This window comes from Geotrypetes seraphini, chromosome 7 (assembly GCF_902459505.1).
Source record: "Geotrypetes seraphini chromosome 7, aGeoSer1.1, whole genome shotgun sequence".
NCBI lineage: Eukaryota > Metazoa > Chordata > Amphibia > Gymnophiona > Dermophiidae > Geotrypetes > Geotrypetes seraphini.
In genome coordinates, this window is record NC_047090.1 from 122,663,214 (window position 1) to 122,688,496 (window position 25,283).

At 44.2% G+C, this 25,283-nt stretch overlaps 1 protein-coding gene across 2 annotated transcripts in view; it reads left to right on the forward strand.

Annotated features, from left to right (window-relative positions):
• The window catches only part of PLCB2 (phospholipase C beta 2), a 166,000-nt gene extending 148,371 nt beyond the window's left edge, over positions 1–17,629 (forward strand). Inside the window, exons 29-32 of one of the 2 annotated variants that reach the window (XM_033953411.1) lie at positions 366–461; positions 10,874–10,931; positions 13,654–13,740; positions 14,769–17,629. In XM_033953411.1, the coding sequence (XP_033809302.1) occupies positions 366–461; positions 10,874–10,931; positions 13,654–13,740; positions 14,769–15,092 (565 nt within the window). In that variant the 3' untranslated portion in view covers positions 15,093–17,629. The remainder of the gene's footprint in view (positions 1–365; positions 462–10,873; positions 10,932–13,653; positions 13,741–14,768) is intronic. The other variant, XM_033953410.1, reaches the window with a different exon arrangement.
• The last annotated feature ends 7,654 nt before the right edge of the window (positions 17,630–25,283 follow it).

Sequence of the window (25,283 nt, forward strand, 5' to 3'; positions counted from 1 at the left end):
ATGAACCCTGCCATTATAGTAACCCACACTAGAAAAAGAACAGGAACTTTAAATTCAGATAGCTATAAAGGTGGTGGATTGCAGTAAACCACTAAGGCCACGGTCTGACCAATATTTTGCTCAACACAGCATCAGCAATAAGGAACCTGAGGGCAGGGTTGTCAATAGATTTGTTTGGTCTAGCCAACCAAAAAGGTGTTCTGCTTAGATATCTGGGCTAAGAAAAAAAAGTCCACAAGGAGTAAATCTCCCAGGGAAGATATCAAAACCTTGAACTGCTGATTTCACACTCATGAACTGTAATGATTTGGCTTTAATGCAAAAAGTGCATGGATTTCCAGACTGAGTATTGCTTTTCTCTTCAGTGACAGTAAACAGATGAAAAAGAAGCTGGAGGTTAAGAGGCAAGAGCGAATAGAAACTATGACCAAAGCTAATACAGACAAGGCAACTCAAGAGAGGTACATTCAACTCAAACTACTTCCAACAGATGCTGTTTGACATCCAGCAGAGACCAGCTAGAAAAATCTCCTACCAAACTTTAGAGGAAAACCAACCAGCCTCAATCATGTTTGCAATTATGTGTAATCTAATAATGTATTCTTCCCTAATTTCTTGCATCATGAACCTAGTTCTTTCTTTGTTTCATGCACTAGGATTCAGGGTGCAAGGTAAATACTATAGTGATAACTAGTCACACCACACATCTCTGATCATTGGGGTCATAAGATCTTCAAAGGGGGAAACAGGGTGTTCTAAATTCCGAGGAGCTCACAAAAAGTTATTGCCAGATCAAAACTCCCAGCCTATGGGATGGGCACAGAAGCATCAAATACCTCATATCACATGACAGGAAGAATGTCCAAATCCCTTGCAATAGATTTTTATCACTTGAAGCTTAAAAGGGACAGCTGTGTTACTCTGTTGTAACAAAAGTGGCAGAGGTGGGCGGCATCTTAAAGACTAACCCACTCTGTGAGGACCAGAGTCATGTGACAAAGTGGACTCTGGTCCTGGGAAGCTTAAGAACAAAAGAATAGCCTTATTGGGTCAGACCAATGGTCCGTCTAGCCCAGTCCTCACGGTGGACAATCCAGGTCACTAGTGTCTAGCAAAAACCCCAAAAGTAGCAAAATTTCATGCTACCGATCCAGGGCAATCAATGGTTTCCTCTATGTCTGTCTCAATAACAGAGTATGGACTTTTCCTCTAGGAAATTGTCCAGCTTTTCTTAAAACTAGCTACATTAACCTCAATAAATTGATTAGTCTATAAGATTCCACCTACTATGCCGTTGTTATCACTTGAAATGTGATGGAAGAGGAGGATTAGCAACTTGAGGATTTACTTGGACTGCTTCTGGGACTGTGTGTTCCACAAACCTACTGAGCCTTACATTCCATTTTCAATGCAATTATGGTGCCATTTTCAAACTGCCCACGTTAATGCACAGTCTGTGGGCAATTTTTACCCAGGGTCTTGGCACCAGTTTTCAAATAGAAAGTACATGAAAACCTTCATTTTGAAAATTGCCACAGATAGTATCTACCCAGGAGTAGCTGTACCTGCCTCTGTTCGTGAAAAATGCTGTACATAGATTTGAAAACACAATTTACATTCATTACTTTCCTTTCCTGACCTAAGCACAACATAATATTTCATGAGCCACAATGAGTCAGTCTAAGGTCCATTTAACCTAGCATCAAGTCTGGGTTCTCAAAGCTCATTTTTGGCTAATAATTGTTTATGGACTTTTCTTCCAGGAACTTGTCCAACCCTCTTCTGAACCTGATATGTTAATTACCTTGATTGCATCCTCCAGGAACACCTCTGCACATCGTACTTAACTGGGTTAAGGGTGGATAATTTTCAGATAACCCTCTTAGCCATTTAAATCAGGAGTTACCCAAGCAAATGGTCAAGTACACTACGGTAGCAATTCTACAAAGACCTGCCAAATATAGGACACAACGCTAGGGTTACTATATGGGTCCAAACAAAAAGAGGACGAATTGCAATATCCAGGTTTTACTTCCATTGAATAGAAGTAAAACCTGGATGTCTCAATCCGTCCTTTTTCTGGAGCCATCTGGTAACCCTACACAAACCAGCACACGTGCCAGTTCCTAGCCTGTTATAGAATACTAGCACATAGTGGCTTTGGCACGCTGATATCTAGGCACAACTGTTCATGCCATGTCAATGGTTGGTGTAAGTTGTTGCAGTATGTACAACTCCATTTTCTGCACATTGCTAGGCAGGATGCCCGTGACATATCCATTAGCAATTGTGCATTCTATTTTCAGTTGTACGCTAACCAAAATGCATGCCAGGTTGGCAGACCAGTGCCTATTAAGGATGTTAATCTTGCATTCAAGTAATAGTATTCTGTAGATATTGGCACACGATTGGCATCTTAATTTAGGCACCTTAATGGAATTGTCCTTCCCTTGAAACGTCCAACCGCATATGCAGACAAATAAACACAGTGTCTGAAAAAAAACAACCCAGAACCCCTTACATAGTTTTAAAGTACGTTGCAAATTTGTGCCTCTTGCAGGTGTTTACCTCCTCTGGCCAAGTTTAGGAAAGGGTGCAAAAAAAAATCGAACAAAAGACCCGGTATGGATAACACATGAAGTGAAGAAAGCGATAGGTGACAAAAAAAAATCGTTCCGAAAATGGAAAAAAGACCAAACCGGGGAGAACTGGAAGGAACACAAAAAACACCAAAAGGAATGTCACCGAGTGGTTAGGTAAGCAAAATGTTAATATGAAGAGAGGCTGGCGGGGGAAGCAAGAAACTTCAAACCCTTCTTCAGATACGTTAAAGGGAAGCAACCAGCGAGGGAGGAAGTAGGACCATTGGATGATGGAGACAGAAAGGGAGTGGTAAAGGAGGAGAAAGAGGTAGCTGACAGGTTAAACAAGTTCTTCTCGTCAGTCTTCATGAGCGAAGACACATCAAATGTACCAGAACCCGAAGAGATCATAAGTGGAGATCAAGAAGAAAAACTGTCGCAAATAGCGATAAGCCATGAGGATGTCCTCAAACAGATAGATAAATTGAAGAGTGACAAATCACCAGACCTGGACGGAATCCACCCAAGGGTGCTAAAAGAACTAAGGAACGAAATAGCCAGAACACTCTGACAAATTTGTAACCTCTCCTTGAAAACTGGGGAGATCCTGGAGGACTGGAAAATAGCAAATGTCACACCTATCTTCAAAAAGGGATCGAGGGGTGACCCGGGGAACTACAGGCTGGTAAGCTTGACTTCAGTTCCGGGCAAGATGGTAGAAGCACTGATAAAAGACAACATCTGGGAGCACATAGAAAAAAATGGACAACTGAAAGCGAGCCAGCATGGCTTCTGCAAGGGAAAATTGTGCCAAACGAACTTACTGCATTTCTTTGAAGGGATAAACAATCAGATGGACAAAGGGAAACCCATAGACATCATTTATCTCGACTTCCAAAAAGCCTTTGACAAGGTACCTCATGAGCGGCTACTTAGGAAGCTATGGAACCACGGGGTGGAAGGGGACGTATACAGATGGATTAAACACTGGTTGGCAGGCAGAAAGCAAAGGGTTGAAGTAAAGGGCCGCTACTCGGACTGGAGGAGAGTCACGAGCGGTGTTCTGCAGGGGTCAGTGCTCGGACCGCTGCTGTTCAATGTATTTATAAATGACCTGGAAGCGGGGACTAAGTGTGAAGTTATAAAATTTGCGGATGACACCAAACTCTGTAGCAGGGTTAGAACCACGGAAGAATGTGAAGACCTACAAAGGGACCTAAACAAACTGGAAGAGTGGGCAAATAAATGGCAAATGAACTTTAATATAGACAAATGCAAGGTCATACATATAGGGAAGAAGAACCCGATGTTCAGATACGAAATGGGGGGATCAGTGCTAGGGGAAAGTAACCTTGAAAAAGACCTGGGTGTGCTGGTGGATACAACAATGAAATCAACAGCACAATGTGCAGCAGCCTCAAAGAAAGCAAACAGAATGTTGGGTATTATTAAGAAGGGTATTACGACCAGGACAAAGGAAGTCATCATGCCACTGTATCGAGTGATGGTGCGCCCGCTTCTGGAGTACTGTGTCCAATTTTGGTCACCGTATCTCAAGAAGGACATGGCGATACTTGAGAGGATTCAGAGAAGAGCGACGAAAATGATAAAAGTGATGGAAAACCTTTCTTACGCAGACAGGTTAGAAAGCCTGGGGCTTTTTCCCTGGAAAAGCGCAGACTCAGAGGAGACAAGATAGAGACTTTCAAGATCATGAACGGTATAGAAAAGGTAGAAAGGGACAGATTCTTCAGCCTATTGGAAACCACAAGAACAAGGGGGCACTCAGAGAAATTGAAAGGGGACAGGTTTAGAACCAATGCCAGGAAATTCTTTTTCACTCAGAGGGTGGTGAACACTTGGAATGCGCTTCCGGAGGTTGTGATAGGACAGAGTACCCTACCGGGCTTCAAGGAAGGATTGGATAAATTCCTGAAGGACAAGGGGATTGAGGGATACAGTTAGAAGTAGAGTTAGGTTATGAAAAGGCTTAGATAGAAGGATAAGGTGATTTAAGGGTTTAGACAACGATCACCTTACAGGTCAGGGACCTGATGGGCCGCCGCGGGAGTGGACTGCTGGGTGCAATGGACCTCTGGTCTGACCCAGCGGAGGCAACTTCTTATGTTCTCCTCCCAGTCTTACTTCGCAAAACCACAGCTGCTGGTTCCTGCAGCTTGCAGCTGACCCAGAAGCCTTCCTTCTGACGTGAAGGAAGACTTCCGGGTCAGCCGCGAACCTTGTGCAGGAACCAGCAGCCAGGGATTTGCGAAGTGAGACTGGGAGGAGAGAGCCGTCCAGAGGAGGTAAACACCTGTGAAAGGCATGAATTAGCAATGCTGAACAGAGGGAAAGACGATAAGGGGTGTGTTGGGACAATGAAGGGAGGAGGAGGGTCGCATTTTGACAGGAAGGGAGGAAGAAGGGGCGTGTTGGCACAGGAAGGGAGAGACCAGGTCGCATTGGGTCACAGAAGGAAGGGAAAGAGCACAAACTTTGGACAAAGGGAAGGAAGGAGGGAAGGAGCATGAACTTGGGACACAGAATGGAGGGAGAGAGGGAAGCATGAACTGGGCACATAGGATGGAAAAATGGAGGGAGTGATGGAAAGATGCTGAGGTGGGGGAATAGAAAGGGAGAATAGTGCATGGGTGTCAGTGAGAGGGAAAGAGAGATGATAGACATGGGGAAATGAAGAAAGAATTGTTGGGCATAGGGGAAGGAGAGAGAAATATTGAACATGGTGGTGGGAGAGGCAAGAGGTTCAGATGCATGGGGACAGAGGCGTACCAAGGGGGGCAGTCCACCCCAGGTGCACGCGCCAAGGGGTGCAGCCTCCCTGTTCAGCTGCTGCTGCTTTCCTTAACTATCAGCAGCGGCAGTAAACAGGGGTGTACGCGGGTGCTCACTCGGCAGTTCTTCAGCTTCTGGCCGGTTCCCCTGCTCAAAGCTGCAGGCGTCTACACCTCACACGATCTGCGGCTGTGTCGTAAGCGTTCCCTCTGACGTCACGACACAGGGGTGAGAAATGCTGTACAGGCAAGGGGGGAGACATGCTGCTGCACAAGAAAGGGGCGTAGAAATGCTGCACAGGCAAGGGGGGAGAAATGCTGCACAGGCAAGGGAGAGAGAATTGCTGCTGCTGCTGCAGCACCCAATTGGGGAGAGAGGGAAGGAGGGAGAAGAAAGACAAGGGAGAGGAACCAGAGATGGCAAGTCATTGGGAGGGAGGGAAAGGAAAAAAGGAAAGGAGATACCAGACCATGGAGGGGGAGGAAGAGATGCCATGGCATGGGGAGAGGGAATGGAAGGAGATAGAGATAGAGATACCAGACCATGGTGTGGAGTGGGAAGGAAGGAAGGAAGGAAGGAAAGGTGAAGAGAAAGAGACAGATGCCAAAAGCATAGGAGAGGGGATGGAGACAGAAAAATGGAGAGGGGGTGAAGCTGAAATAAATCATGTGCAAAGGAGAGAAGGGACACAGGATAAACAGTTTATTGAAGAGACATAAAAAGAGGGAAGATGCCATATGGAAGAGAGAGAGGGTGGACAGTAGATGGAAGGGGCTGAGAGAGTGTGGGCAGTAGTTGGAAGGGGTAGAGAGAGAGGGCAGAAGCTGAGTGGAAGGGGAAAAGAGAGGGCAGTTGTTGCATGGAAGGGAGAGAGGACAAACGCTGTATAGTAAGAAGAGAGCAAAGAGAAGATGATTAAAGCAGAAACGACAAAAGGTAGAAAGATTTTTTTTGTTGCTTTATTTAGAATCAAGTAGTATTGTAACTGTATTGATAAAAGTTTATAAATAGGAAATGGAAATAAGGCAATTTTTTGGATTAAACTCCTTTCCTCAGGTCAGGTCAGCTAATTGAAAAACACCTTTTTATTATATAAGAATATAAGTAGGGTGGGATTGGGATATATGATATTTGTTTTAATTGGTTTATTCCTAATGGATGGGATGGGTGGGGAAGGGGTTCTTTTTATGCTTTGGTGATTATAAATAAGAATGTCAAGTGATTTGTAAAATTCTTGATTGAATATTATACACTTGTTGTAAGATATAAAAATGAATAAAGATTTTTTAAAAAAGAAAAATGGATTAGTCCAATAAAATGGTATTTTCTTATTTCTCATTATTTGTTTTATTTTTATTTGTTAATTTGTAAAGTGGTGATTGTTATGTATCAGTTTTTTCAAATTTACATCTACTGTCTTTATATTTTGCACAGTATTAGGAGACATGTGTCACTGTTTTTGTGGTGCTGTGGTGTTGCATTGTATGCAGAGTCTGATTTCTTGGTGGTTCAGTTTAACTTTTGACTACATATTTCTATTTTTAGTTTGTGATTATTCCATATTGGGCGAGGGTGTATCTCTGTTCTGTTTGTATGAAAAGGACATAGTTTTCAGTTGGCATTGACTGCAGGATCAATTGACTGTGCAGGATCTGGCTTGTTTAGTTTTACAATGTATGTGTTGGTGTTCTAGTGCTCACTGCAGTGTTTAAGATGCTGCCTTTTCCTAGGTACACTCTTGTTATGCGATATGTGTCACATATGCTAGGTACGCCACTGCATGGGGATGAGAGAGATGAGAGGGAGAAATGTTGGATGTGGTGGTGGAGAGGGAACAGTAGAACAGATGAAGAACGAAAGTAAATGTACTGTAAACCTATCTTTTCTTTCTATTTAAACTACAGTACTTTATTTTGAAGACTGTTTCTTTAATGTCTAATGTTTTTATAGACTGTGTACTGTACAGGATCCGAGTTACATATATATTCAACTTAAGAACGGTTTAAAAAACGGAACTCGTTCTTAACCCGGGGACTGAAAGTACTCAACTATTTTGCAAGCTTGATTGTATGAAGCTCCATCTTGTTGAAAAACAAAGTGGGTTGTTTCAAATGTCATGCAGAAGTTTCTGCTGCAAGTAGGACATTTTTGGATTATTTGGAAAAATGTTGGTGGTCCCTTTTTTCTGGATACTATGGGACTCATAATCGAAAGAGAAAAGCGTCCAAAAACCGGCCTAAGTCGGCACTTGGACGAACATTGTCAAAATACGTCCAAGTGCTGATAATAAAATCGGGTTTTGAACGTATTTCTAAACGACCTAGGCCTCCATAGTGCCGTTGAACGACCATCGCTACACGGGGTGGTTCAGGAGAAGTGTCGAGGGTGGGAGTTGGGCGGGACGTGGGCCAGCTTAGACTTAGTCATACAGCATGTATAACCGAAATACAGCCCAGGATCGACGGAACTTGGATGTTGTGACTTAAACCATTTAAAACATGGTCTAAGTCACAAAAACCCACCTAAATCACCAAATAAGCACTGCAAACACATAATACAAACACCCACACATTACCCCAGTGATCACTGACCCCCCACCCCTATAATAATATTAATCACAACTTAAAAATTGTGCCTCCAGAACATCATCACTTGGCAGCCTGGCATAGGAAAGCCTAGTCGTCCTGCACAGAGGCAGCTTAAGTCATCTTGGGGGTGGGTTAGGGACCCATAGAGAGGAGGCCCCATGCCCATACACTCCCCTATACACCCCCAAAACCCTTTTGTACTGGCATATAAGTGGCTCCTGCAGCCATAAGGGCTATTAGGGTGGTAGATAAGTAGGTCTAGGGAATTCTGGAGGTGGTTTGGGGGGCTCACCGTGACCTATAAGGGAGATGTAGTGAGATGATGACATGGCACCCTTTTTGTGAAGTTTACAGCAGTGCCCTGTAAGGTACCCCACTATTTAGGTGCCATGTCTGGGTGTTCAGTCCATCACTTTGCAGACCCCTCCCACATTCAACAGGGTTTGTTCTAGGCGTTTTTGACTTGGACAATAAGTTGGACGAAAATGTGGTATAAAGATAGATGATTTAATAATAATAATAATAACTTTATTTTTATATACCGCCAACAATCTTGCGACTTCTAGGCGGTTTACAATAAAGAGAAACTGAACAGACAGCTACTTACAGAGTATGGCAGTGTTCATCTGATAGTAACAGCATTAACAATAATAACAATAGGTTGTATACTGCAGGATCATGATGTACCATGTGGTTTACAATGGATTAGAAAATTCCATAAATTGAATGGAGCATTCATTGTTAGTGATTAGGGGTTAGCAGTTTACAAGATCAGATTTGGGTGGGATTGCGAAGGGGGCTATTGTTCTTGTTCGTTACCTAGGTATTTCGAGAACAGGAATGTTTTTAGGTGTTTCCTAAATTCTCCATAGTTGTTTGTGAGTGTGATTAGTTTTTCTAGGTCTTTGCCCCATAAGGCTGCTTGATACGATAGAAGTTGTTGATGGTATCTCTTATATTTGCATCCTCTAGCCGGTGGGGAGACGAATTTCAGATGTGCACTTCTTTCATGTCTGTTGGTTGGGAATGAGAAGAGGGCTGTTATGTATTTAGGGGCTAGACCAGATAATACCTTGAAGCATAGACATCCCAGCTTGAACTTCGTACGTGCCTCCATTGGCAGCCAGTGCAGGAGTCGGTAGGAAGGGGTTATGTGATCGGACTTCTTCAGCCCGAAAATCAGCCTGACTGCTGCATTTTGTATCAGTTGTAGTCTCTGCATTTGCTTTCGGGAGATTGCCAGATGGGTAATGTTGCAATAATCAAGGTGGCTTAGTATTAGGGATTGTACCAGGATTCTGAATGCTGACGCGTCGAAGTATGCTCTAATGGATCTGAGTTTCCATAGAGTAAAAAACCCTTTTTTGACTAGGGAGTCCACATGGTCTTTCATGGTTAGACCTTGGTCCAGTATTACCCCCAGAACTTTCATTGTTGGTTGAATGGGGTAGGCTTGGACGATCAGATTGGCAAGACGTATAGTTAGAAGATTTTCGAAATGAAAAAAAATATTGGACGTATTTTTCAAAAATGTGACCTAAGCTGTTTTTTACTTTGGACGACTTGCGACTTAGATGAAAACGGACTTAGACATTCCTTTCGATTATGCCCCTCTGTATGTATACATTACTCTACAACAGTGTTTCTCAACTTGGTCCTGGAGTATCCCCTTGCCAGTCAGGTTTTCAGGATATCCACAATGAATTTGCATAAACTTGATTAGCATACTCTGCCTCCATTATATGCAAATTTATGCATATTCATTGTGGACATCTTGAAAACCTGATTGGCAAAAGGGTATTCCAGGACCGAGTTGAGAAACACTGCTCTATAATACGCTTACTTTAATCAGATTTTCAGTGGAGGCATTCCCAGGGTGGGGTTACATAAGGGTGGCTCTGTATTTTCAAATGACATGCATTATTTTTCACAGAAAATACTGGAGCAGGTACTTTATCCTGGACATTTTTCAGAGGGAACGTAGGTGTGCTATTTCTCTTGTAAACTGGTACAAAATCCATGGGCAAAAGTACCTGGAGACTTTGCATCAAAACACAAAGCTTTGAAAATTGCCTCCTAAAGGAACACTTCATTCCTATTAATTCAAGAAATTTCTGTTGTGTAGTAACACCCCATTCAAATACCAAAATGTACACATTGACAAACTGTAATTCTGCCAGTTGGTATCATAGGGTCCCTTTTATCAAGCTGCACTAGAGGTTTCTAGCACGAGCCGGTGCGGTAAATGATCGGACGCTCATAAAATTCCTATGCGCATTGGAGCACTTACCTCACCAGCTTGCACTAAACCTCTACCACGGTGTCAGGTCAAAAGCGCGCCGGGACAAAGGCGCGCCCAGACAATTGAGCGCAGCGCAGAGGCGCGCGCCGCTCTAAATTACTGTTTTTAGGGCTCCGATGGGGGGCGTGGGGGGAACCCCCCACTTTACTTAATAGACATCGCGCCGCGTTGTGGGGGCGTTGTGGGGGTTGTAACCCCCCACATTTTACTGAAAACTTAACTTTTTCCCTGTTTTTAGGGAAAAAGTTCAGTTTACAGTAAAATGTGGAGGGTTACAACCCCCCAAACCCCCCATAACGCCGGCGCAATGTCTATTAAGTAAACTGGGGGGGTTCCCCAACAAAACCTCCTGTCGGAGCCCCTAAAAACTGTAATTTTGTGCGGCGTGCGCCTCCGCGCTGCGCTCAATTGTCGGTGCGTGCTTTTGTCTTTCGCGCCGTTGTCTATGAACCCTCTACCACAGCTTGATTAAAGGGGCCCATAATTTAGAAAGCAATAATCTCTTTGGGTTGATTGACTGATTCATTTACAATAATAAACATACATTCTTCTGCCAGGTATGGTGCTTTGGTATCACATTTTGCATCTTAATTTCTTTGTACTTTTAGGTTAAAGAGAGAAATTAATCATTCACATATCCAGGAAGTGGTACACGTTCTCCAACTGGTATGTAGCATATTAGCAGCAATTCCATTTTCACTTTAACATTCATTCCTATACACCTGTGGTCTCAAACTCAAATGCTTTGCAGAGCCACATTTTGGATTTGTAGGGACTTGGAGAGCCTCAGAAAAAAATAGCTAATGTCTTATTAAGGAAATGAGAATTTTGCATGAGGTAAAACTCTTTATAGTTTATAAATCTTTCCTTTTGGCTAAGTCTTAATAATAATATTGTCATTTATAGCTAAAGAGACATATGATCAAGAAACTGTTTTAGTTTACTTTTGTGATTATGATAAACATACCGAGGGCCTCAGAATAGTACCTGGCGGGCTGCATGTGGCTGCAAGTTTGAGACCACTGATATATACAGAAACAGTTTCTATAAAAACACCACGGCAAAGGAGTAAAAACCCAATGACTATACTAAGCGCACGCTGTAGAGTATGAAAGATCCATGGTTGCACGGAGTATGCTCTGTAGAATATGTAGCAGCCCATAGCTGTACTGAGCATGTTTGGAATCTAAAGTCCATGGCTATATTGAGCATGCTCTGTAAAATATGTAGTGGCCATGGTTGTACTGAGCATGTTTTCTAGAATATATAGTGGCCCATAGCTGAAATGAGCATGCTCCTTAAAGTATGTAAAGTAAAACTAACTTTTGAAAATGACTGTTATTCATGGAAATGTGTTTGCGAGTCATTATTAAACAAGCACAGCTAAAAAGATGTTCAACAACTGCACAGGCAGAAAGTGGATTTCTCAATCTGATTAAAAAGTTCATTCAAATCAGACCAGGCTGCAATATTACTGATATCTTGTGTCTGGGTCTGCAGATATTCATCAAGAGAATCTCTGTCTGGAACACTTGACTTCTGTACAGCAAAGAACATTTTATCATTCTCATTACATCTACATTAGAAGCAGTGCAGTCTGATTCATTGCGTGCATCATCTTTATCATTATCATTATCATTCTGGTCAATTGTAGAGAAAGCTTCACAAAGTTACTACTACTATTTATCACTTAACATAGCGCTAAAAGGCGTATGCAGTGCCGTACATTGTGACATTTAATAGACTGTCCCTGCTTGGAAGAGCTTACAATCTAACTTGGACAGACAGACATGACATATAGGGTTGGGGGATGAGGAACCTAAGGTGAGAGAAGTTAGAAGTTGAAAACACTCTCGAAGAGGTGTACTTTTAACTGGGTCTTGAACACTGCCAGAGACGGAGCCCACCTTAGGGATTCGGGCAGCTTGTTCCAAGCATATGGTGCAGCACGGCAGAAGGGACAGAGTCTGGAGTTGGAAAAGGAGGAGAAGGGCACAGATAGGAGGAACTTACCAACTGATCGGAGCTTGGGGGAGGGGGGGACGGGACATAGGAGGCAATAAGTGAAGAGAGATAGTGAGGGGCAGCTGAGTGAGTGCATTTGTAGATCAGTAAGAGGAGTTTGAATTGTATTCAGAACCGGATGGGAAGCCAATGAAGTGACTTTAGGAGAGGGGTAACATGAGTATAGCGGCTCTCAAGGAATATTAGTTGTGCAGTTGGAATCATTGTTATTGTTCTAACAATTTTCGTCTAAAGGCAAACTCTGATGCAAGAACATTAGATGTGTGGGAACCATTCAGTTTTGGGGCCAAACAAGCAGACTTCCTCTCTAAAGACTATCAATCTAGTGCACAGTAACCCCAATGTAAAATTTTCCATTGGTTTACCAGCAGTTTGTTGTGGTGGAGACATCCATTCACTATGAATTCAATCAGCTTCAGTTTTTTTTCTCCGTTTCAAGGTGACCCCACTCATCACTATTCTGTTTGGCTGAAAACTAGTAACCAGTTCAACAATTGCAGGCAACTCCACTGTTCTCATAGGCTACGTATATTCCCTGAATAGCGAAATTTAAGATGAAATGATCCACTGTTTACTTGATGAGGTTTGCAATAGCAAAATCCTTTTCCAGGTTTTGCTGTTCAAGGTTCAAGTTTATTAAAAGATTTTTTAAACCGCTTAATCAGGTTTCTAAGCGGTGTACAATATAAAATTACATAAAAACATATTAAAACGTAAAAACATATAAAAACAAGGGATACTGGATCAAATCCAAGTGTCATAATAAAGCACAGATAAAACGTTTGGATCTACTTCAAACAATAGGAAAGTGGGGAAGAACTGCAATCGTTATAGAAAAGTGCAGCATAAAAGGAAAGTACAATAGGTTAGGGTAAAGAGTAACAGTTTTCTTTAATTTTGTCCTTAAAAGGACAATTGGTTTACTAAGGAATCGTCATTTACATCTTGCTTCCGCTTTAACTTTTTACTTTTAACTGCATGAAAAGTAGTATAATTTGGTGAAATTTCTACTTCAGTAAAAGGAAAAGTAAGAAATGTTATCCTTTTACTTCTTTTCATGTAAAAATAACATAATTTTTACTTAAGTACAGTAATTAGTTTCAATTACTTCCCCCCCCCCCCCCCTTTTACGAAGTTGTTAGGCTTTTTTAATGCCAGCTGCAGTGGTATTAGCTCCGACGCTAGTGGGAATTGTATGAGCATCTGAGCTAAGACCTCCACAGCCGGCGATAAAAGCCTAACGTGGCTTCATAAAAGTTACTTTACAATACTGAGAATATGTAGAGGCCCCCGGCTATATTTTATGCTTCTTGTAGTCTATCAGCATACCTTTAACTGTAATCTTGGTATTTATTCCATAAAGATGAGCATAAAATCTGGCAACCAGCAAAAGATCTTGGAGAAAAAGCAGCTAGCTTGCCTGGAGAAGATAAAAGAAAAAGGAACTCAGGTAACGTTTCTCATAGACGACGGTGTTTTTATTGTTGTAATCTGCTTTGGGTGAAGCAGAATGGAAACAGCTAATCATGGTGATGAAAGTGAAAATCAATGTACATCTTATTATTGATCTACCAATTTTAGCCTGACATTCAGTAAATTAATTTAAGAGGATCTCCAGCAAAGTACTGATTTTAAATACATTCTGTGCCCTATTCTGCTATGCTACTAGCAGTAAGACCCAGACTTGGATGGCAGGGATGCACTATATTCCTTCTGAGCATTGTGAAAGAAATGGGCACTAAATAGCTTGATGATTTTGGGAAAAGTGATGTTCTGTCCTACAACAGGGCTATAATGAAATGGAACAACCAAGGAATATTCATCATTTCTATTTTTTTTTTGTATATCTTTATTAATTTTTCAATCTAAAAACAGTGCATAAAGGAATACATACCAGTAATTTGAAAAACTGCACTTACATCAATCAGTAAATATATGAGAAACCATTTCACCCCCTTCCCACCCACCCTAATTCCGATGTAGTCAATAAATCATACAATAGTACATACATGTAATTAACAAATCCAAATATAACATCCCCCTCCCTCCACCCACTCCCCTTCCCTGGATGTGCAAATCAAACCGGAAATAAGGGAATAAACTATTTAATTAAGATTGATAAAATTGATCAATGGACCCCATGTCAGTTTAAACAACTATTATTACCCATTAGTTCAGAATTCATTTGCTCGTATTTATAACACAAGCATAATGAATTCCACCAAAAAGTAAAATTTAATCTGTCAAAATTCTTCCAATTTTTAGTAACCATTTTCATTTTAGTAACCATTTCTATTTTTAAGAGCTTTCCCATGCTATGCCTGTGTCCCCTGTAACCCCCAAGAAAGAACATCTGTTTCTCCTTTATCCCCTCAACCTGAAAACTGCTGTGCACTGTATTTTAGGAATGAAATCTGGCAATGATTGATCATTTTTCTCTTTTGAATTCTACAACCACATTTTGCCTGTGGTAATTAGTCACAACAGCAGGTACAGACGGAACATCAGGAGAAGACAAAAGCCCTTGCCATGGAAATTCGGGACACAGTACAGAGCTGTATGAAGATCTGGTTTCCACTTGAGTTACAGGGTCCAAAGGAAGACACACTAAATTCAGTTAACCCAGGGGAGGAACAGTCCCAGAAAGACTCTGCCGACTCTGAAATCCCCCACAATGTTCAGGAAGAAGATGAGGAAGAACTTCCACCTGGAGAGACCAGCTCCAAAACGCCTCTACAGGAATCAGAAGAGGGAGTGAATGAACGTGTACAGATCTTGTCTACAACCGCTAATCTCCCCTAAGAGGAACTGATGATCAACTCTTCTTGGCATTTGGAATGCTGCACTAAGACTAAGAGGTTGAAAACTGCTGTCTTTGTACTTTAGATCACCGTTTTTCCATTCCTGAGAACTGCAACTGGGATCTGATTGTTCATTGTTGGACAGAGAGACAAGAAGGGGAAGAATCATCCATGTTCCAGCTTTTCGAGGGAATTAACATCAGAGCAATTAAATGACCCAAATTAACAACCAGTATGGCAAAGCCTAGCCTTACTCTAATGACTTTTTAAATCACATTCATCTCCTGTCATCGTTTTGGGTATAGTTTTTGCTCACAAGAAAAGGAGGATTAGAGCAAGCTCAAGCAGGTAGTACAGTAAGTGGTAGCATTATACTGTATCTATTAGGAGGGATACACGACTACAGCCTTCATGCTTCAACCAAAGATCCTAGCTCTAAAAATGAGGTCGCAGTCCTACAGGCACTTTTTCCCTAAGTGTCCTGAAATTATGGAGACAGGTTTTAGAAAAAAAAGGACAAATTGGAATTGAGATGTCTATAGCTGGTCACCACCAATATTCAGCAGCTGGCCAGCTAAAGCTAGCGGCTAGATAGACCTGCCTAAAAGGCAGGCCTATCTTTTCCCATTCTGCCTTAGCTGGCCAGCCACTGAATATCGATTTGGCTGGCTAAGTCTGAGCTGCTGAACTTTGACCTGGATATTCAATGCTGATGGCCAGATATGTCCCCGGCATTGAATATCTAGGATTGCTGTGGATTGCAGTAGTCAGGCTGCCTCTTGCAATCTCAGTATCGGGGCCTTAGTGTTTATTTCATGACATAGCAACATAAAAGTTTATATGTCTCAGCATAAACATTTGTTAGCATTTTAGAAACATAAATGTGTATTTTTCCCTGAAGCTGTTATAGAGCCTGGTGGAATCTCTTGCAATTTCAGTTTTGGAGGGGACATAACCACTGAAGGATTAAAGGTGCAACCTCCCTTAATCCCTGGAATAGAGCCCTGCTCAGTAGAAGGACTTTTCTGAAACCTAGATAACCTGGGTAACCTGGGTAGTAGGCTTCAGTCCAACATCTGACATGGGGAATGCATGTTTATTTTTTAGGCCTGCTTTAGTCCAGTCCAAAGAATGCCCAGATCACATCCTCTTGTCATATGCACATTTTAGTTTTAGCCATGTATAAACCCAGCTTTAAAAAACTGAGATTAGATTTTTATGCAATGTCTAAATGCCAGTTTAGGTACTTCTGAAACTCAAATAGAACGAAATTCTATCAATGGCACCTAAAGTTGTACACATGCATCGGTGTACATAGCTGATATATGCACACAGCTTAATTGAATGTAAGGCACCACTGGTGTCAATAATTAGCAATTAACACTTCATAATTGAAATCAATTGGAAGTTATATGTGTAACTTGGTAGGTGTGATTCTATAAAAGGTATGCCCCAGTTGCAGTGCGCAATGCTGAAAAGAGAGTGCGGTTAAGGGAGTAGATCATGGGCATTGTGGGCGCTGATGTGTACACAATTTAGGCACAGGCATCTAGGCCTGGTTTTAGCTGGCCTAAATGGGTGTACCTAAAAGTTTATCACGCATAAGCAGCACTAAGCGGTGTTAAGCACGATTCTACAAGTGGCACATAACTTTTACAGAATCGCACTATGTACTGTGCTAGTTAACGCTGATTTTATATATATATATATATATATATATATATATATATATATATATAAATAATCAGGCTCGTAGTGCCTCTAAAATAAGCACCTTAATGTTGAATACAGCATTTATAACCTGATCTAATCAATCCTACACATCATACAATATCCAGAACCTGAGTCCCCTGTAACATCACAGGTCATTGGAAGAATAACTCCCTTCACCCCATTTTGGAAGATTTTACGAAGTGAGAATAACAATGCGGTGCTAAAAAGCCAGATGAGACCGAATTAGTGCGTGGAATAATAAAGGGTATAGAGACTTGGGAATGAGGTCAGATGAGAGGCAACAGATAAATCTAAATGATTATAAAAACACCAGCGCTTATATTCACTGCCACAAGCTGCGTTTGATAGGATTAATGAAAGCAGTTGGTCAACAGCGGTTCTTTTCTTCCTGGATAAATGATGCTTCTAGCCACTATCTGCTTCCTGGGACTGGACAGCCATCTCCCCACTGACTGCAGAATTACCATCGGCATTCAGAGGAAGCCAGTCTTGCTTTAAGCAAAATAGTCTTAGTTGTTGACAATTCCTTGATCAGTAAATCTAACATTTGATAGGAGTCACACCGGATGTCCCACCAGTCACTGTAGAATCAGCACTAGGCTTGGAACAGTCTGTCTGTCTGTCACCATTGAGAGAAGGGAAAGACATCAATTGATGTCTTAAAACTGTTCAAGTTTGCAAAACATTTTGTGCTGTTTAATGTTTCTTGGATTTGGGGGTTTTGTTTTTCACATGCGCAACAGCTAATCTGTAGGCTCTCTCTGCTCAGTGGCGTAGTAAGGGTGAGGCGCCCGGGGCGCCCCCACTGTCTTCCCCACCCACCTGCTGCACGTTGGCGCCCCCCTTCCTGTTCCCCGTACCTTTTTAACTTCTGCAGCCCGAGCAGCATGCTCACATCGGTGTCAGCTCGCCCTTTGATGTCACTTCTTAGGCACAAGTCTGGAAGTGATGTCACAAAGAGCACCGATGCCGACGTAGGCAGCAACTCATGCCAGGGAAGCAAAAAAGGTACAGGGGAAGGCAAGGGGCGTGCGCATGGCAAAGAGGGGAGCCGGGGAGGTGGAGAGGAGGAGGGGTGCCATGCCTTCAGCAAGACTTCGCCGCCCCGTCCCCCCTAACTACACCACTGTTTCTGCTTGCCCTGTATCGGTAGCATGGAATATTTCTACTGCTTGGGTTTTGGCCAGATACTAGTGACCTGGATTGGCCACCGTGAGGATGGGCTACTGGGCTTGATGAACCATTGGTCTGACCCAGTAAGGCTATGTTTATGTTCTTATGTGAGCCAAGTATAGGACAATTAAGCCATTGTAACATCACTGATGAGGTTGGCTCTGAGGCATTATGACATCATAATCTCAGCTCTGGAATGTTGCTCTCATTGGGGTTCCAGAATCTTGCTATTCTTTGAGATGCTGGAATGTTGCTATTCCACGGGTTTTGGCCTGGTACTAGTGACCTGGATTGGCCACCATGAGAACAGGCTACTGGGCTTGATGGGCCATTGGTCTGACCCAGTAAGACTATGTTCTTATGCATTCTCTCTGTTTGTGTGACTTGGTGGCAAAACCAGCAGTGATTTTTTTTTATGGCGCCTTAAGGTGAATATAGATAGTGCAGAAGCTGACATTGCCTTGCATTCCCTTGTTCTTGGTTTAGGTCACTGCTTCTGACTGGTTGGGCCTGACTCAAAATTAGTAGAGCCATAGCCCACCTATAACTGCACCCTTGGATGGATGAATATGGGTGTGTGAATATGGACAGTATGAGCTACTTCAGGTTATACAAGCCTGATTTTAAGACTGTCTGAGCATGTACATAGATAGTACACAAAGCTGGATTGTAGACCATCTCTGAGAGAACACATTGTTTGCAGGTCCTCCTTAGTGCTGCCCGATTCACGATTCGAATCGGTTCACTGATTCACTTCAGGTGAATCGATTCGAATAGATTTAAATTTTTAAAAAAATCGGCTTCCCGATTCGGACCCTTTCCCCTCGCCCCCTAAAGCAGGAGCAGCAGCGTTGCTCTTGCTGGCCGCTGTCGCACCTGTTTTAGAGGGTGAAGAGGGAGGGTCAGTCGGGAAGTGCTGCATCCGACTTCTCTCCAGGCCTCCCCGAAGGTCTGCCTCCCCAAAAAGACTGCGCACCCCCCTGGGAAGGCCTCCGTGTTGCCCCTGGCCTCCCTGAACCATTTACCTTACAGCTTCAGCCGAAGATCGCGGTTACAGCTTTTTGCACTGCAGTGCTATGAGCTGTTTCCTCTGCTGCGGTCCCGCCCCTCCTCTGTCGTCAGAGGAGGGGCAGGACCACAGCAGAGAAAACAGCTCAAAGCACTGCAGTGCAAAGAGCTGTAACTGCGATCTTCAGCTGAAGCTGTAAGATAAATGGTTCGGGGAGGCCAGGGGGAACACGGAGGCCTTCCCGGGGGAGTGTGCGCAGTCTTTCGGGGGGGGGGCAGTCCCTCAGGGGAGACAGTCCTTCAGGAGGTAGGACAGGCCTTGGGAGGGTGCAGGCCTTCAAGGGGTAAACAGGCCTTTAAGGGGGGGGGGACAGGCCTTCAAAGAGGGAAAGGCAGGCCTGGGGGGGCAGTCCTTCAGGGAGTGGGACAGGCCTTGGGGGGAACAGGCCTTTAAGGGGAGAACAGGCCTTTAAGGGGGGGACAGGCCTGGGATGGTGGCATAGGCCTTCAGGAAGGACAGGCAGGCCTTCAAAGGAGGGGGGGGACAGGCCTTCAGGGATGGGGGACAGGCCTTCAGGGATGGGGGGACAGGCCTTCAGGGGGGAGGTGCAGGCCTTCAGGGGGGGACAGACCTTCAGGGGAGGGGGCCCTGGTGTAGAAGTACACGGAGGGAGGGAAGGGGGGTTCAAAGAGATGTGTATTATCTGCCGTCATCTACTATGTTACCAGGAAAAACTTCTTTGGAGACAAGATCTCTAGATCCAACAACCAGATCAGTGCGCTGTTCAACATCTGGCACTCCCTAACTACAAAAAAAGACCCATCTTTGCTCCCACCATCTCTATCAGCCGATGCCCTTGCAAATTTCTTTAATGAAAAGGTTACCACTCCTTCCCTCCCACAGTCTCCTACAATTCCATGAACTCTATTGATCTCAACCCTACCTTACCTGTATCCACCCCCATTCCTGCCGACAGATCCTGGACCGCCTTCGAGCTTGTCTCCGAACCGCAAGTCTCCAAACTCTGCCTCAAACTAAAAACTTGCAAGTGCATTTTGGATCCTTTCCCCTCCTATCTATTCGAGAATATCCCTACACAGGCCATCGCTTCCCTCACCGAACTTATAAACTCTGCCCTAACATCGGGCCTCTTCTCCCCCGATATGGGACACATTTCATTGTCCCCTCTACTGAAAAAGGCTGACCTTGATCCCTCCATTCCATCAAATTACCGTCCTATAGCAAATATCCCTCTCCTAACCAAGTTATTAGAATCCATCATATCCACCCAACTCTCATCCTACCTAGAAAGATTCTCTATCCTCCTACCCCACCAATTCGGCTTCAGACCCAACTTCAGCACCGAATCCCTCCTGGCCTCACTAATCTCTAAGGTGCAACAACTCCATTCTTGCAACAAATTTGCTGTTCTTCTTCAATTCAACCTCTCCGCAGCCTTCGATGTCGTCCACCACGACATCCTAATCTTTCAACTCTCCGAAATAGGCATAAGCTCCACAGTCCTAGATTGGTTCTCGAAATTCCTACGCTTCCGCTCCTACACCGTTAACACAAACGGTACCTCATCCCCCGCCTAGAAGCCGAAATGTGGAGTCCCGCATGGCTCACCCCTCTCCCCTATCCTTTTCACATCTACATGTCCTCTCTGAAACTCCTTCATCTATCCCCCCTAGAAACTCTCTACTCCTATGCTGACGACATCCTCATCCTCCTCGAGACCGACTCGAACCTCTCTAACCTCGCTGAGAACATATCCACATGTATTACGAACCTCCAATCCTGGGCCCAATCTGTACAAATGAAACTGAATGAGTCCAAAACAAAACTACTCTGGCTCGGCCCAATTTCAGATCATTTACCCACCTCCATCCCACTACCTTCCGGCCCCACTCTTCAACTTGAGTTTTCCAGCAAAGTCCTAGGCATCATCTTAGACTCCTCTCTCTCCTTCAATGATCACTTCAACTCCCTGGTAAAAAAATGCTTCTTTAGCCTCCATATGTTGAGGAAAGTAAGATCCTGCTTTCATCATTCTCATTTCGCCATCCTCGTTCAATCCACCATCCTCTCTAGACTGGACTACTGCAACTCCATCTATATAAGCCTAACTAAGAAAAACCTCCATAGACTTCAGCTAATTCAGAACGCCGCGGCCAAGCTTATTTTCGCAAAAGGAAAGTTCGACCACGTCTCCCCACTCCTCTCCAAGCTTCACTGGCTCCCAGTATACTCCAGAGTTCTCTATAAATGTGCCTGCATAGCCTTCAAGATTGTACATGGCGTCCTTCCTCCCGTTATCCCACTCCTTTGGAATTCCTCAAACCCGCTCTCTACTAGATCCTCCCAAAAACTGAAACTATCTTTCCCATCTATAAAAGGTATATCCCGCGCAGGAAAACTTGGAACATCCCTCCCTTTTAGAACCACAGAACTCTGGAACAACCTCTCATCCCCGCTCAGAAATTCTAGCTCCTTCCAATCCTTCCGCAAACACTTGAAAACTTGGCTCTTTTCAAAAATCTAATCACCTCCCGTTCTCTAGTACCCTGTCCCTCTCTATCTTCTCAGTCCCTCTCCTATATCCCTTCTTTGTAGTTCCTTTCCTCTCAACCTCTGTAAACCGTGCCGAGCTCTGCGCTTGCGGAGATGGTGCGGTATACAAACCTAAGGTTTAGTTTAGTTTAGTTTAGTTTACTATGTATATGCCAGACTTTGGGAGGGAAAAAATAAAGGGTCTAAAAACAGAGGAGAGGGAGAGAGATGGTGGACAATGGAATTTAGGGAGGGAAGGAACAGGAAGGGAAAGAAGTTGGACACAAGGGATGGTGTGGAGGGGGGATAGAGATACTGGATAGGAGGGTAGTTGGGAAAAGAAAGGGAGAGATGGTGGACCCTGGGGTGGTGGGGAAGGAGGGAGAGATGCTGGATGAAAGGGTAGTTAAGAAAAAGTGGATCTGTAGATGGAGATGAAAAAAAAGAAAGATGCCAGACCTCCGGGGGAGAGAAGGGAAACAGAAGGGGAGGACAGAGATAGAAGATGGATGGTTAGCATGGAGAAAGAAGAAAGAAGGAGACCCTGGCAAGCAAGTTATCAGAAGACTAAACTAAACCTTAAGTTTGTATACCGCATCATCTCCACACTCGTAGAGCTCGGCACGGTTTACAGGGAATGGTATAGAGAAGGAACTCCAATGAGGGATACAGGACAATATAGAGAAAGTTTAGAGAGACTTAGTATAATAAAAGGGAGTAAATATTATATTTTTGAGAATAGTCAAATTTTCAGATGTTTTCGGAAAAGTTGGAGGGCGCCCAGATTCCGAAGTGGGGTAGAAAGGTTATTCCGGAGAGGGATATCCCTAGTTTTCCTGGATGGGATATGCCTTTTAATAAGGGGAAGGATAGTTTGAACTTTTGAGTGGATCTGGGACCAACAAGATTTGAATAATGACCAGACAACAAAAGGTAGAAAAACTAATTTTATTTTCCATTTTGTAATTACAATATGTCAGATTTGAAACATGTATCCTGCCAGAGCTGGTGTTAGACCGCAAACGTGAGCTAGGATTTAATAGAGAGAGGAAAAGTCTTTTTTGTTTGTTTATTTTGTTTACACCATAGCGCCAGTGTGATTAGGAGAAGGCAAAGGGGGTGAAGAGGCTATAAAATAAACCCACCAGGATGTTTGAAAAAAAACACCCAATTGGGCAGGAAAAGCAAATCGAATCGAAATTTTGTTTCCTGAATCGGGCAGCACTAGTCCTCCTATCTATGGTTATCTGTAGGCGTATGCCAGTTACCTCCAGGCTGTTTCTACTATGATTTGTACAAAAGTCTTAGACCTTAACATTTCTGTAGCATAGTGTGAATTAAGGGGAAGCTGAACTCTGCCCACAGGAATCAGCTGGGAAGGAGTGTTTTATTATTGAATGCTTACTTTAGAGAATGACAGGGGACAAGTTTTCCCCCGTCTCCACGGGAACTCATTTTCCCGTCCCGGACAGTTCTTTTCTTGCCTCTGTCCTATTCCTGCAAACTCTGTCCTCATCTGCACAAGCCTCAAACACTTTAAAATCATAAGGGTTCAAGGTTTGTATGGTCAAGGCTGAGCTTAAAGGAATGGGGCAGGGACATCAACAAAACTTGCGGGGATGGGGAAATTGAGTTCCTGCAGGGACAGGAATAAATTTGTCCCTGTGTCATTCTCTAGTTTACATTTAGGGGCCTATTTACAAAGCTGCAGCCCCAGCTAACATTTGACACATCACCTAGGAAGCATGTATTAATTCCTTGCTAAATAGCTAGAGCAGAAGGGGCAATGGGATGAGTAGGGACTGTACTTTGCAGTTAGCATGGACATACCATGTTTCCCCGAAAATAAGCTCTACCCCAAAAATAAGCCCTAGTCCCCAAAAGCCTAACCCGAATGTCCCTGGATTCACCTGTAGCATCGCTTCCCCCTGCCCCCGCTGTGCAGCCGAACCCCCACTGACCCTCCCATCTTTCCATCTCTCCCTCCCGTCCGAACCCCGCCAACCCTCTGACCGCAAGACCTACATACCTCCCTCCAAAGAGCAGCATTGGCAGCACTCTAAACAGGCTGCTTCGGGGCCTTCTCCTGCCGGGTCATTCCCTCTGCCGCATCACTGATGCGGCACATGGAAGGCCCCTGTGGGAGAAGGCTGCCAAGCAGCCTGTTTAGAGTAGAGAGCTGCACGGGAACGGGGACGATGGGAGACCTGCGGGTTCCCCCTTCGGGTCACAGGGATCCCGTGGGGATGCCCCCTAGGTTCACGGGGATCCCATGGGGACGCCCCCTAGGATCGCGGTGTTCCTGCGGGGTTGGATGTACTCGAGCCACGAGGCTCATCTTCTTTTCCCTACCTGCCCTGCTGCAGCACACAGCCAACCCGGAAGTATTCCACGATGTTAGTGCTGACGTTGGAGGGAGGGCTTAAGCAAAGCCCTCCCTCCCTCCGACGTCAGCGCTGACATCGGGAAGACTTCCGGTCGGCTGTGTGCTGCAGCAGGGCAGGTAGGGAAAATTCAAGGCAGTGTCGTACCAAGGGGGGGGCGGGAAGGGGCGGTCCGCCCCAGGGCAGCCTTAGGGGGGGGTGCAGAGCCGGCCAGATCCCCTTACCTTCGTGGCAATTTCCCCCGACCGACCGACAACAGGCCCGATCCGACAAAACTCCCTGTCCTGTAGCCGTGAATCTAAATTACCTTCTTACAGCAGTTGGATTCAGGGCAGGGAGGTTTGTCGGACCGGGCCTGTTCTGTTGTCGGGCGGGCGGGGAAGTGCCACGAAGGTAAGGGGCAGGGAGGGAGAAAGGAGGAAAGGTGGAGTGGAGAGGAAAAGACGCTTAAGGGAAATGGGTAAAACTGAGGGGGGAGAAAGATGCTGAAAGGACATGGGGAAGACAGAGGGGGAGAAGGACACTGAAAGGACATGGGGAAGATGGGGGGAGAAGGACGCTGAAAGAAAATGGGGAAGACATAGGGGGAGAAGGACGCTGAAAGGACATGGGGAAGACAGAGGGGGGAGAAGGATGCTGAAAGGACATGGGGAAGACGGGGGGAGAAGGACACTGAAAGGACATGGGGAAGACAGAGGGAGGAGAAGGATACTGAAAGCACATGGGGAAGACAGAGGGAGGAGAAGGATACTGAAAGCACATGGGGAAGACAGAGGGAGGAGAAGGACGCTGACAGGACATGGGGATGATGGGGGGAGAAGGACGCTGAAAGGAAATGGGGAAGAGAGAGTGGGGAGAAGATGCTTAAGGGAAATGGGAAAGAGAGAGTGGGGAGAAGATCCTGAAGGGAAATGGGGAAGAGAGAGTGGGGTGAAGACGCTGGTAGGGAATAAGACAGAGATGCCAGACTATGGGGGGAGCGGAGGGAAGAAGATGGGTGCCAGACCAATTTGGAAGGTGGGAGAAAGGGAGAGGCACAGTAACAGAGCAAATGGAAGATGCTGAGAGAAGATGGAAGTGGATGGAAGGAATTGAATGAGAACATGAGGAAAGCAGAAACCAGGCAACAAAGGTAGGAAAAAAATTATATTTCTTTTTTTTTTTTTTTTTTGCTTCAGGATAAAGTAGTATATTAGTTGTGTTGATAAAAATTTATAAACATTAGAGGCTCTGGTAGAAACCCGTTTACAAAGTATGTATTCTTCCCAATTAATATTTCCAAATTAATAAAGTCTCTTTGCTTATTTGTAAACGGGTTTCTACCAGAGCCTTTAATTCA